Source organism: Periplaneta americana, chromosome 6 (assembly GCF_040183065.1).
Source record: "Periplaneta americana isolate PAMFEO1 chromosome 6, P.americana_PAMFEO1_priV1, whole genome shotgun sequence".
NCBI classification, from domain to species: domain Eukaryota; kingdom Metazoa; phylum Arthropoda; class Insecta; order Blattodea; family Blattidae; genus Periplaneta; species Periplaneta americana.
The window spans coordinates 141,418,862-141,433,570 of NC_091122.1; the positions used below are offsets into that span (position 1 = coordinate 141,418,862).

Consider the following 14,709-nt stretch of genomic DNA (forward strand, 5'->3'; position numbering starts at 1 on the left):
ATGTAGCACGTATGGGCGAATCCAGAAATGCATATAGAGTGTTAGTTGGGCGGCCGGAGGGAAAAATACCTTTGGGGAGGCCGAGACGTAGATGGGAAGATAATATTAAAATTCATTTCAGGGAAGTGGGATATGATGATAGAGACTGGATTAATCTTGCTCAGGATAGAGACCAATGGCGGGCTTACGTGAGGGCGGCATTGAACCTCCGGGTTTGTTAAAAGCCAGTAAGTAAGTAGTAGTAAAAATACAACATATTAATGATGTACAGTATATTTCCGATAAGTCATGATAAAGAGATCACAAAGTAAAATTGTGCTTGGGGTTGGCTGCTGACAAACTACCTTAATTGGGTGAAAATACATCTCAGATGAATAAACATGGACGAATGGAAAGAGAATCTTCGATTTATGGACATTAACTTTTTTCATTCATATTAAAATTGTTCCAGCACAATATAGACTTTTTTAAAATTTTATTTACTCAATTTAATTTTATTTAAATAAAACACTAAATTTATTTAACACTTCTCACAGTTTAACAATAACTTGGTTGCTAATAATTATTGCGATTTCTAAGAGCAGTTACTGGTTATAAAAAAATAGACCATAAAAGAAGTGAAGATATAAGAAAGGGATTAGATATATACTCGTATAATCTCAACGATAAAACTAAAGAGTGTAAAACCAAGTGGATAAGCCATGTACAAAGAATGAACATAGAGAGACTACCATTTCATTTTAAGAATTATAAATCGGTAGGGAAAAGAAATGTAAGAAGACCAAAAAACGGTGGCATGAACAAGATATGTAGATTGCTACAGAAGATACAATTTTTTTTTAAATTTTATTTACTAAATTTAGTTTTATTTCAATAAAACACTAGAGTTATTTAACACTTCTCAAAGTTTAACAATAATTTGGTTGCTAATAAGTATAATACTAATTTTTAGTTGGTTATTTAACGACACTGTGCCAACTATGTCAACTATCAGGATATTTAGCATCGGTGGGATTTATGGTATCGAGGTGGTATTTTGGTGAGAACAGGCCGAGGATTCGACACAGTTTACTTGAAAATCGCCTTACAGTTGGGAGAAAACCTCGGAAAAAACAAACCAAGTAATTAATCCAAGCGGAAATTCACCGAAGCCAAGTGAAGTTCAGGATCAGTAGGAAAACGTACCGCGGGCTGACAATTCTATAATTATTTTGTTCTTTACAGTACAGTACATTTGGTACAACATAAATTGTTTTGAAATGCAAGAAGTTATTATGTCAATTTAAGTGATAATAGAATGTTTAACTTATTATCATAATATCTTTCATTTTGTGGCTTTTCACATAATTATTATGTGCTTACAACATAGAGAGAATGGACGTCCGTTACAATGTAACTATAATATTTTTGTTCATTTTTCCAGTGACAAGCAGATGGAATTTGTGAAATTCGCGTATCTGAGTGCATGCATGTAGACTTCCTGTGTAAAATACAGTTGAAGTTACCGCATGTGTGTGGAATTTGAGCAATTCTATGGACGGGATTCCAGATCAGAAGAAGATAATCTGTTGTTAGTGTTGGAACGAATATACATTCATCCAATGTGTTTCTTCTATAAAGAAGTCACATAATTTCGCGTTGTTGTGACTTCCTTCTGAACTTTATAGTTTAACCATTTTAAAGGGGTTTCAATTCAAATGCAAGAAATGTGTTAAATGCAAATTTATCCTGCAAGGTATCTTTCTTTTACAATTTGGATGTTGTGTGTCTATATTCAAACTCAATTAAACTACTTGAAAAAGTAATCGAATAAAATAAACTATCGAAACAGAGGAAGGAAGAAAGAAGGAAACAATAAGAGATTAAAAAAAAAATGTAACAGCGGATTTGAGGAAATCCATAAGATTGAATGTTATGTCTATACAGGAATTAGAGAAAATAAATACAATTTGCTGTAAGATTTAAATGAGTCTTTAATGAATGACTATGTTATATACGATGATAGACGACACTAAGACATATGGATCATATGTGGGAGACAAAGAGTAAGGCAGAAAATAGGAAAAATTGAAGAATGCTGGATTTGCAGTGAAAGACCTGCCCTTGGGTAGAAAACTATGAATGAATGAATTAATTAATGCTATATACATGAAATAAGCTATGAATAATATTCAAGCTTCTAGTAATAATAATAATAATAATAATAATAATAATAATAATAATAATAATAATAATATATTTCATAGGTTTACAATGTCTTTGACATCTTCCTGTACCCATTTCAAGAAATTTATAGCCACTCGCCACTCATCTCTAAATGTGTATTTTAACAATTCTTTTTTTTTCGATAGCCGAGGAGCTGGCCCGTTTTATCAACCCCCAACCTGGAGGACCAGGTAATTTTACTTCAAGGTTAATAATAATAATAATAATAATAATAATAATAATAATAATACATTAAAAGAGTATGTAGGCCTACTTTTAATAGGATAAGTAAAAATCTGTTTTTGAGACACAGACAAACATTTAACTAGTATAATAATATAATATAATCCGTGGCGCTACAGCCCGTGAAGGGCCTAGACCGATCAGCCGGCTGCTGGCCTCACGCCCACATGACGCAGCAGAGGTGGACGATCATCCAACCAGAATGGAGGTATCGTGTGGTTAGCACGATGATCCCCCCAGCCGTTATAGCTGGTATTCGCAACCGGATTTTCGCTACCTATCGTAGCTCCCCAAGTGCATCACGATGCTGGGTAGGCACCGGTCCCATACACTGGCCGAAATTTCATGAGAAAATGTCTTCCCCCATGAGGACTCGAACCAGCGCGCATTCCGTAACGCGAGTCCTAGGCGGGATGCCTTAATCCGCGACGCCACGGCGCGGGACATTTAACTAGTATAATGTATGTAAACATAAGATACTATCTCGTAATATTATTATTGTTGTTATTTATCTAACTGAATGTAAGTAATGTAAACGTAGTTTTAACGTTCAATAGTTACGCATGTATTATTCACGCGTCTATTTCGCGTCTATGTCAAAGCGGAAGAAATACATAACTTTTTTTAAAATATAAGCTTATTGCAACCCCATTATGAATTATAAGAAATCTTCTAAGTAGGTTATATATATATATATATATATATATATATATATATATATATATATATATATACGGACTCCCTTTGTGCATAGGAATGGGCTTGTTCATATTGTTGAGTTTATTGCATATGTCGTAAGCATTTCCAAGGCCACCAAAGCCGAATGACGTCAGTGTAATAGAACGTTCCGCCAAATTCTTTTATTTTTTTTAACGTACATCGAATATAGACGTTACAGTGTGACACATCAAAATACTATCATGCAAAGATGTAACTAATAACACAAATTGATGAGTTCAACTTCGGAGACAAATTGGTAAAAGAAATGTTCCATTTATGGTTCATAAAAACTTCGCATTTCTGTTACGTGCAATTTATTCTGCTACACACTAGTTACGAAGGTATGTCAGCATCGATATTTCAACAGAATACGAACTGTTTGTGCTAAAAACATCAAATCTAAACAGTTAAAACGTCATTTAGTCATCCTAACTAAGAAAGAAAATGCTGAAACTGTTCGAATTCATTTTTTTAATAGAGTAAAGGTTGGTAATATTGTGATACTAATCATATTATGATAGTACTATTTGAGAATTTTTTACAATTTTATTGAGCGAGAGAAGGACCGGTTTTGTGCAGAAACTTGTTCATGAACATTCCCTTAATACGTTGACGCAAAAAACCGATCTTCCTCTCGCTCAGTAAAATTTTAAAAAATTCTCAGAAAGAACTATCATAGTATTATTAGTATCACAATATTACCAACCTTTACCCTATTTCTTTCCACTTGCTTATGATATTATCTATTGTTAGTTGAGGTACGTTTGAGGAATTGGGACTTTCTTAATGGATGTTGTTTTTAGTTCTTACAATATTATTAAAAATATGCTACTGTTTACTGTTTACAAGAATAAGTGTAGATATTTTCGAAGAACAAAACATAGAGTAGAATGTTCTTTATTAGGGGCTAATTTTATAAAGCCATTAACTTAAAAAAATGCAGTTATTATAAATTATAGAGGAAATAATTAATTCAATTTAATATCTAAAATCGGACGGCTGGGTAGCTCAGTTGGCAATTGGCTACGTACTGGATCACATCACTTAATTCTAATGCCGAGACCGTTAAAATATTGAGCATGCGTCCCAACGCCCTTTCTGGCGTATGAAAGGGTTGCCTTCACTTTTACCTAGAATCGAAACAGATAATTTTTTTTTGATGAGCGTTATTGTTTCAATAGTTCAGATAACTGAAAAATAACTTTCATCAAAACATCGCCTTCATATCTCAAACTGCAGTGATTGACGGAAAATGGCGTAAGACGTAGGCTATGTTTTAAAAATTTTGGAATTCCTAGACAGCTTGAGCGTATAAACGTTTAGCTGCTTATAAAGTTGAACTCCTATTATACGAGCACCGTATATTCTGGTCGCCAAATATCTGGATCGATTTTCAGAAAATTTAGAAATTATTTATTCGGCGACTGAAAATAGTCTTATTACTCGGAACGTATTCACTCCCGCAATATGTTCAGTTCCTTTTTAGTTTCATTGTAAGTACTGTATTTATAAATTATTTTTATGTTTCAATATTTGTAACTTTGTTGTTTTGTGTTTAAATATTTGTAGCTTCTGTTATTTTAATGCACGAATACTGCACTTTCACAGTAGAGTTGCTGGAGTGATTTTCATGTCTGACCGAATCATCCGGATTTCTGGATATCCGATAGGCCTAGTGCCAATCCCCAATTAATACGTAGGAGTTATTGTACATGAACAATGTGTGTTCTATACACTATTGATACTAAGTTGCCTCCGTAATAGGAGGTATGTAACATCGTAAAAATTATACGAAAATTGTCGCATTTCAATGCAGTATAACGAAATTGTTGCACTATAGCAGTACATAAATATGGAACCTAGTTTCTAGGAATAGTTTACAAAGAGGCCACTTGAGTAGGTTATCTCTAAGCTACTTAATTAATAGTTTGATTGACATTATGAATTTGATAAGTTAACTAGTTTATTATTTGTTGGTATTTTTTAGTCTATAATTTGTCTTTGATAAAAACTTTTTTTACATTATTCCTAGCCAAACATTTTCACTCTATACAGAACATCATCAGGTTCTGAATTTAGTACTTACACATTACAAGCCATTGACATGAAATTTAAATTATACGATGAAAAATTGAAAGATTTATACATCAATCATAAGTATAAAAACTGTCTAACAAAATGATTACAAGTTATAAAAACATGGTTATGTGAAAATACTACTGCCAGTCTAGTGTTTGTCCCAAAACCCTCACATTGTACGCTGCAGTTGCCCTGTCCGTCCACTTCACACTGTTCCATTTTTCTCCATATCCACATCTAAAATGATTCTAGTCGTTTCTCTTCACTTCGTCGTAATATCCATGTTTCTGCCCCATACAATGCCACACTCCATGCAAAGCACTTCACTAGTTTCTTCCTTTGTTTTTTTTTTCCAGAGGTCCGCAGAAGATGCTTCTTTGTCTATTAAAAGCTTCCTTGTCCATTGCTATTCTCCTTTTGAATTCCTGGCTGCAGCTCATGTTACTGCTTATAGTACACCCCAAATATTTGAAGCCGTTCACTTGCTCCACTGCCTCACTTAGAATTCGCAAGTTTATCTTCTGTATTTTTCTTCCTATGACCATGCTCTTCGTCTTATTTGCATTTAACTTCATTCCACTGTTATTTAGCTCCAGTTGCATATCCTTTAATATCATTTCCTCTTCTGCTAACAACGCCATATCATCAGCATATCTTATACATTTTATTCTTCTTTCTCCTTCATCACTCCTCCCACGTTCTGAAAACAGTTCTTTACTAAATATTCCAAGTAGATGTTGAACAGGGTAGGTGATAAAGGACATCCTAGATGTACTCGTCTCCCAATTTCACTTCCTTCTGACATTTCTTCTCCTATCCTGACTTTGACTCATTGTTTCATATAAAGGTTACTGAACAGTCTTCTCTCTTTTCAATCCACACCAATTTTCTTTAGGATCCCCATTAGTTTATTCCAATCCACTCTGTCAAAAGCCTTTTCTAAGTTCACAAATACTACATACGCTTCTTTATTCTTCTCTAGGTATCTTTCGTCGATTGTCCGTAGCAGACCAATTGCATCTCTCGTGCCTTTTCCCTTCTGAAGCCAAACTGCTCTTCTTCCAACTGTTCTTCTATCTTAGAATATAAACGTTGATTCAGTATTCGCAAGAGAATCTTCACCGAGTGCGATATTAGACTCATAGTCCTGAACTCCTTACATCTCTTGGCATTATTTTTCTTTGGTATTGAAATCAACACTGGCTCCGTAAAATCTTCAGGCCATTCGCCTTTCCTATATATTTCGTTGCATAATGATAGAATTTGCTTCTTGTCTTCACACAAGCATGTCACTAATTCAGTGGGAATTCCATCAACTCCTGTTGCTTCCTATTGTGAATTTATTTCACTCACAACAATAGGATTTTATTCTTCCAACAATAATTCTTTTCTACAATTCACCTTAAACGCTCTCGTCAACAATTGGATTTTCACTCAACACAGTATTCGTTATAGCACTCCACCGACGACAATGACAATTTACTTGGACTAGTACGAACAACAATGAACTGTTAATCTTAACTAATATTTACAAAGCACTATTTACAAATCAGAACTATCAGTTCTCAGTTCACAGTTCTTCTAGCTCAGTCACTCGAGTTTACAGTATCTCGAACCACAGACCTTCAGAGACAGTTCACTGTACTCGAACTCAGGTCCTTCCAACGGCTGTCCACTGCACTCGAACTCAGGTCCCTCCAACTGCGGTCCACTGCACTCGAACTCAGGCCTTCGGATGCTGACGCAGATGCGGACGCACACTCGAGTCGAACTCCGGCACACAAGTCTGGCTTGCTTGCTCTGGCTTACTCACTGACTGAATAACTGAAAACTGCTGTCGTTCCTTCGCGACCGTAATTTATAACCACAGCGACGTAGCCTCGAAAGTTCGAATTCGCGAGTCTTCCACTTCGACGGATTTCTCGGCCTCTCTAGGCAAGCAGAAGATGCGTGCGCAAACTCCCTCTCCGCTCTCTCGCCGCTCGCCGTCCCAAAGTGCTCCGCGCGATCTTCTCTCTTGCGGGACGCTGGTCTGAGTTCGAATCTCACGTCGCTGTCACACTATTTTTCATTTCCTTAAGCGCTAGTTCAACTTCTTCGCTTAAAATAGAAAATTATTTTTCGTCTTTTGTTACGGCTTCTTCGTTTTCTATAGCTAAGTCATCTGGACGATTCCTTGTCTCATATAACTCTTTTACATATTTCGTCCATCTGCTTGTGTTATTTCATTTCCGATGTTGACCTCTATCAACCATATGGATATCTGTTCTTATTTGTGAAGGCCAAACATTTTACTTCCCGGTACATTAAATCGTATCTTCCTTTTTCTCTCTGGATCCTCTATTTCTTCACTTTTCTCTTTCATCAGTCTTCTTTCGCTTTATTAGTTTCTCTTCTTAGCTAGTTTCTTGTAGTTTCTTCTACCTTCTTCTGTGTTGATGTTTTTCCATTTTCTCCTCTCCTCAATCTTCTCCAACATTTTCCCTGTGACTCAAGGTTTATATAGACGGAAAAATAACAACAAATAATAATTATTATTTAATGTTTAGGTCCCCGCGGTGGCTGCGTAGTCTAGATAATCAGCCTGCTACTTAGACTATTTGGATTCAAGCCCGGTGAGACCTGAAATTTTTCATTAAAAATACATGGTGATACTTATGGCGGAAAGGTCGAATTTTTTGTATTTTTTGGGGGTTCTCCCGTTTCCTCATGATAAGCATCAAAATCATTCCGTCCGATCTATATTCCATTATCACTCATATTTTCCGATACCCGACTGGCTTTGCGGAGGGGACTTGTTTAGGAACGAGAGAGATTTCCTGCATCTAAACCTGGGTACTTAGCGAACTTCAGCATTCGCAGCTGGTGTCGGTTGAGAATGCGCCTAGCTAGGAGTCAAGGTAATAGTTCTCTCAGATGGAGGTGGCGCTAGGTTTCGCCCTTCCCCTTCTGGATAATAATGATAATAATAAACGTTTGTTGTAATGAAATGTACTTTTATTATAAGCTATATCTTAAGCTATTAAAAGCTTCCTTGTCCATTGCTATTCTCCTTTTGACTTCCTGGCTGCAGCTCATGTTACTGCTTATAGTACACCCCAAGTATTTGAAGTTGTCCACTTGCTCTACTGCGTCACTTAGAATTCGCAAGCTATATCTTATGCATTAACGCCGTCTTCAAATCCTCCCATGTTCAGAAACATACAAGGCTAAAGGTATATAAAACACTAGCTCGACCGGTCCTCACTTACGGTAGCGAGGCATGGACAATCAGAAAAGCTGATGAGCAAAGGCTGACGACAGCGGAAATGAGGTTCATGAGACGAACAGCGGGATGCTCTTTGCTGGAACACCGTAAAAATGTGGACATATCACAGGAACTCAAAATGGATCCTATAGTTAATTTTGTTCAACAATATCGACTTGAGTGGAAAAAACATGTCTAAAGGATGGATCGCACTAGATGGCCTAAACAGATTCTTACTTATGTACCAAGAGGAAAGAGGAAATTGGGAAGACCACGAAAGCGCTGGCATGAGACCGTAACAGATCTGTAGGGTCTAATACGTGAGGGATATGATGATGATGATGATGATATCTTATGCAAGAGTCAGTAAATTGTTGTGGAGCATGGTTAGCATAGCAGATTTTCTTTAGAAAAATGCAAATACAAGTTGATATACATAAGAGCTTTATTTTTCTTTGTAGGAAATGTAAAGTAGACCGAACTTAACATATAATAATACTCCACAGAATTTTTACGATCATAACAGAATATTTTACTATCGCAGAATAACTGGAACTAATCTTTCAAAGTGGGACAGTTTCGATGCTATTTCAGTCTATAACGTTCAGTATTTTTCGTTCGATGGCGCTCCAGTAGGTGGAGGATTCCTCCATGAACATGTTGAAGGCAAAGAATAACAACGACTAATGGGGTTGAAGCTAAATATAATGATCACACGTCTAATTTCGACTTGTAAACAATCCAACATTAAAACGATGCCAAATCCAGTGAATTTACATCATTCGTGTGAGGCCGCGTTGCCGTCGTTTACTTTCTCATGATACGACACATAAAGAGAGGACTTTGAGGTGGTAAAAAGTCGATTTAAATATTTTCACGGAAATACATGTTTCACTATCCCTAATACCAAAAGTAGTTTTATCCGTAAAGCAATTTCTCTTAAACTACTCAACGAATTTTATTCTTGAACAGGACTATCTTCAAGTCCATTAATCCTGTAATTATGCACATGAAATACAACAATGATTAGACTAGTAAATAAGAAGCAGGCCTTCATTCGAAATAAAATGACACAAATTGGAGATTTTCTTCGTATTTATCTTATAATACATCAAATAAGTGAATAGTTAAATGATATACGTTATATGAAAAAAGGGAGCACTTATTAAGAGAAGTTAATTATCAACAGTAATCTCACTAGAGGTTTTGATTTATCTAAAGAAAATCAAAACTCGAGTGGGATTTAATTGACTAATAGAAGAAAGTGTATAAAGATTAGAAGAATAATACAATAAAATATTAATTGACTTACTGAAATTCTATTTCACTAATGTTAACTGCACCAAAACGTTTGAACGGAGCCGCCACTTTCAGTTGACTGTCTATCCTGTAAACAATGACGATCCCAAAGCATGTTTTATAGTACAGTTTGCAAAAAAATTTGCAGTTTGAAATGTTGGCAAACAAAGAAACAAATGGTAGGGAGGTGATAAAAACAGAAGAAAGTATATAAAGATTAGAAGAAATAAAGTATTCTAATACAATAAAATATATATTAATTGACTTACTAAAATTCTATTTCACTAATGTTACCTTCACCAAAACGTTTGTGTGGAGCCGCCATTTTCAGTCGACTATCCATGCGGGAAACAAATGACGATCGCAAAGCATGTTTTATAGTACTATAAAGAATTTGCAGTTTGAAATGTTGGCAAACAAAGAAACAAATGCTGGGTAGTGATAAAAACTAACAATTGCTAGGGAAGCGATAAAATTAAACAAATGCTAGGGAAGCGATAAAATTGTGCGGTAAGCAGCCATGATTGGTTGAAAGACATCCTTTCGTTTTATTGGTCAAAAGTAGTATGACGTAGTGAAAGTGTAATAGTCAACGTAATTATTTGTATTATTTTTTTCGTTAACCCCCGTGCTTCCTCTATTGCCTTCATAAATAAGAACATTAAAAAATCTCGCCCGAAATTCAGAGGTAAACGGGCCAGACGAAATGGCTTTATAAGGACCCATCCTGTGCGTATGCATTTGTGTTGAACTTCTTTTTGGGTACTGGGGATGGGCAAATACAACGACTATACTATAGAATTGTGCATTTCTAAAATTTTACGAATATGTAAAGAAATGTACATTTCTTCTGTTAATAATGATAAATGTATGAAGCATCCATTTCTCACTTCTTCAGTTATCTTGATTATATTTTTTTCTCTAAGCATTACAAAGAAAATTTATACGTTCTTAAAGCGAAAATTAGTGAATTTTTTTTTGCCATACATTTTCTAACTAATAACAAATGTGCAGTATTTGATATTCGTTGAAGAGGAACCAGTATTGGTAACTTCTTATCAATATCTGCTTCTGTTTTACAAACAGACCAATTCCTGATATATTTTAATATTTTCAATACTTTAACGTGTACAATTTCGAACGTGAGAACAATGATCTCAATAGGGTCTATTCTATGCCAGAATTTTTATGTAGGCCTATATGTTATAAAGAAATATGGAGAGGAGGAATATTTACTGTAGGCTATTATTTCTCTGAATTAAACATAAATTGAAAAGCACTTAACGAATCGGCGAAATAGCGTATAGTGTTGGTTTAGAGTAAATAAGTCTTCAATTTAAGGCTCAATTGGACGGAGTTACGCAATAAGAGACCAAGCGCCCAAAATCTGTTTCGAGATATTGACCATTGAAATAAATATGTGTTTTTTATAAAACATTTTATGCAAGAATTATTATAACATTCATATTATTACAAAAAATAGCACAAATAATACCAAAAAAGGCTAACCGAATTTTAATAAGAGACCAGCAGTTGAATTAATATTTCAAGGCAAAATAAATAAATGAATTTTATGCAATAAACGATTTTTAGCTTATAAATGGCAGCAAAATTCAGATATCGCATTCTTGATTTTTTCCGTGTTAAATTTAGCCTGCCAATTTAGATTTGTGCACATATCTCATTTTTTTAAATTGTCGGTTGGTCTATTATTGTGTAACTCCGTTCAATTTATGTGAGGTTCGGATTACTGTTTTCATCCAAAAATAAAACAAGATTATACATGTAAAGGTCTTATTTTTTATTTTCGTTGAGCTGAAATTGCCATTCAGGTGTAACTGTGTTAAAATTATGGGAAGTTTGTGAATTTACAAAGATAAATATTGGTTGTGCACAACTCATTGGACAATACTTATAACAAATATTTTAGGTAGACACTGTGCAAAATATATAATGAGACAAAATTTGCCATTTACGGGGCTTAGGTTTTTTTAAATTTGGATTCGCGAATCTACATACTTCGAGACGAATATTCACATATCAAAGGGTAGAGCTTCCAATAATATCATATAAACCCGAGGAAGCTCATGAAATAATGTCGTATTCTGCGAATAACTCTCGTTCAAATTTTCTTGAAAACACATACTGTGTTCAGAGTCGCTTGTATAAGTGTAGGGTTTAGCTTCATTTAATTTCAACCATGTAGATTTACAACATTTATCGAACAATTGTTATGACACAATGTTTCTATTGACTGGATATTACATATTTGTATCGCTTAAAGACAGTATTCGCCTTACAAAACACATGTATATTCATGAAACTTGAGTATTCAAAACTGTCTCTCTCTGTACCTTAGTTAAACCTCTCCCTTTTAGGTTCATTTACACGACCCATGCCACACGGGCCTTACAGGGCCGCGACTGTCGGGAGAGGAATTAAGCTATTGGATCACATACATACTTTTTTGACCACACAAGGACATGGAGGGCCTCCGCGGATGAGGGATCAGCTCTATGCCAGGGCCACCTCCGATACAACACAAACATTTAAGACATTACACAGCATTCAGTATTCAAAACTGAATTTGTCCAAATATATCCAATCCAGAGCTACAATGTGTAAATTATTAGAACTTTATTTTCTGCAATTTTCTTTATTTTTCCGAATGCATCGTTAAATAATCTAGTGTAGTGTGCATTTAGTAAGGCGAGTGTTTCATTCAAATTAGAAATTCAACCGTCCGGCGCATCTAATTCGATGAAGATAATTTTTAAATATTATATCCAAAATTCAGTTAATTGCATAGTAATTAAAAAAAATCGTAATGTCATTTTAAAAAACATCACAACACAGACCACATATTTATTCAGAAAATAATCAGGGGATGTAATTTCGACATGGTGAGAATATCTGCTTTGAGCTTAGACTATAGTTAAGACTGAATTATAAATACAAATTCAAGTAAAATAATTAGTCTAAAAAATACTGATGATATCGAAGAATCTAGAAGGTAAGAATGCAGCCTTACTCTTTGGGCGCGTCTGCAGGATAAATACTGGCTTTGTCCATTTCAAAATAAACTTGGCGTTGTCTGTGCAAACAAATACTTTTCCGCACACACTGAAGTCGTTCTCCTAGTTACAAAATGGCGAAAAGCGAGATCTTATGCAGTGTCTTTGTAAATTACATGACAGTTTTAATTACCTGTATACGAGAATAAGCTAAAATGACATAACTCTTTATGATTATACCTAAAAACTTTGGAATCGGATAGATAACGTTTTTTAAACAGTTATTGTTAAGAAACAAATGGGCTACGACGTTTCATTTCAGTTCAGCAAGGTTTTATGTCATTAATTGGGAGATCTCACAGAACGAGATTTAGGTAATCAGTTATTGTAAAATTAATTTTATTAATGAATTTAATAAACAATCATTAATGTCACTGATATTCATAAAAATACAAAAACACACCAGCAAAACAAACAAAAAAGAAAAGAAAAACTGCTTACTGCAGCGTTATTAGCAGTTTAAACTCAAAACACTGCAGTCCACTTGATCTATAAAAAAAGTGTTTTAAAAAGGTTTATCTATCCGATCACAAAGTTTGTCGGTCTGATTTAGAGAAACACTCATTAGAAAAAAATTGTTAAATGTCAAACTTATTCCTGTAAGACTGCTGCATTTACTTGAAAATATTACTAATTTTATTATTTCTGTGTCTCAGATCAAAATATTGGTATAGGCTACCTATTTATAAAGCCGTATAAATCTGAAGCTGCTTCAATACATATGAACCAGAAGAGTGAGAAAACCAAAGAAACGTTGGCGGGAATAACTTTAAAACTTCGAAGATGGAACACACTGTAGGATCCAATCTTTGATGTTCATAATAGTGGCGATGATGATGATGATGATGATGATGATGATGATGATGATGTATCTCGGGATACGTATAAGATTAAATTTCCGCGTTGGAAAATTTTACTTACTTAACGAATTATGTATTCAGTCACAACTAGCAACGAGAATTGGATGAAGTGCTTATTGGGTTGGTGTGAAGAAAACTGATAAATTACTTTCATATAGTTAATTACTGAAAATAGATGAGAAAGTGATAAAATAGTTATTGACTTACGCATGTTTCGGTACACATACATGCATATTACAAAAATGCATGCTCAATATCATCTAAATGTAGCAGTGTGTAATATTTAATTTCTTAAGTACCACCACCATCACAACCACCACCATCACACCACCACCACCACAGTATTTGTAGCATTTATAAACCACAACCACAGCAACCATATCGAGACAACAATCATGGTTAATATCACGAGTGCTATTCATCTGGCTAAATTTACGAACAGTTTAGCATTATACTTTCAGAGTTCAAATGGCACTGTTGAAAGTTGTTATACTATTAACTCATGAAAGTGAAGATACTGTATTCAGATACCAAACGTTTTACAGTCCCTAACAATGCGATTAATTTGTCACGATCTCGGCTTACAAACTGCAGCTGATCTTGAGAACTTAGAGACAACTGACCTACCTTATACACAGATTGGAAAATAAATAGTATTTCATTGAGAAATTAGACTTATTAGGAATCAAAGGTAATGCTTTAAATTTAATAAAATCGTATCTCAACGACAGAATTCAAATAACGAAAATTGACAATTATTCAAGTGAACCTTTATTATTAATACAGGTGTTCCCCAAGGCACAGTTCTAGGTCCTATTTTATTTTTAATATATTAATGACTTATTAAAAATTGACTTACAACAATACAATGGTGTTCATTATTCTTATGCAGATGACACAACTCTACTTTTTGGTGGGAAAATCTAGTATGATGCATATAACAATTCAAACAATGGACTTAAATTAATAACAAAAAATGGTT

General features: G+C 34.6%; 1 protein-coding gene across 4 annotated transcripts in view; it reads left to right on the forward strand.

Annotated features, from left to right (window-relative positions):
• LOC138701841 (ATP-sensitive inward rectifier potassium channel 12-like) overlaps positions 1 to 14,709 on the forward strand; it is a 262,287-nt gene that overhangs the window by 108,660 nt on the left and 138,918 nt on the right. For 2 of the 4 annotated variants that reach the window (XM_069829153.1, XM_069829154.1), the window contains exon 2: positions 2,352 to 2,396. The exons of the other annotated variants lie outside the window; for them this stretch is intronic. In XM_069829153.1, the coding sequence (XP_069685254.1) occupies positions 2,352 to 2,396 (45 nt within the window). The remainder of the gene's footprint in view (positions 1 to 2,351; positions 2,397 to 14,709) is intronic. 4 annotated transcript variants of the gene reach the window in all.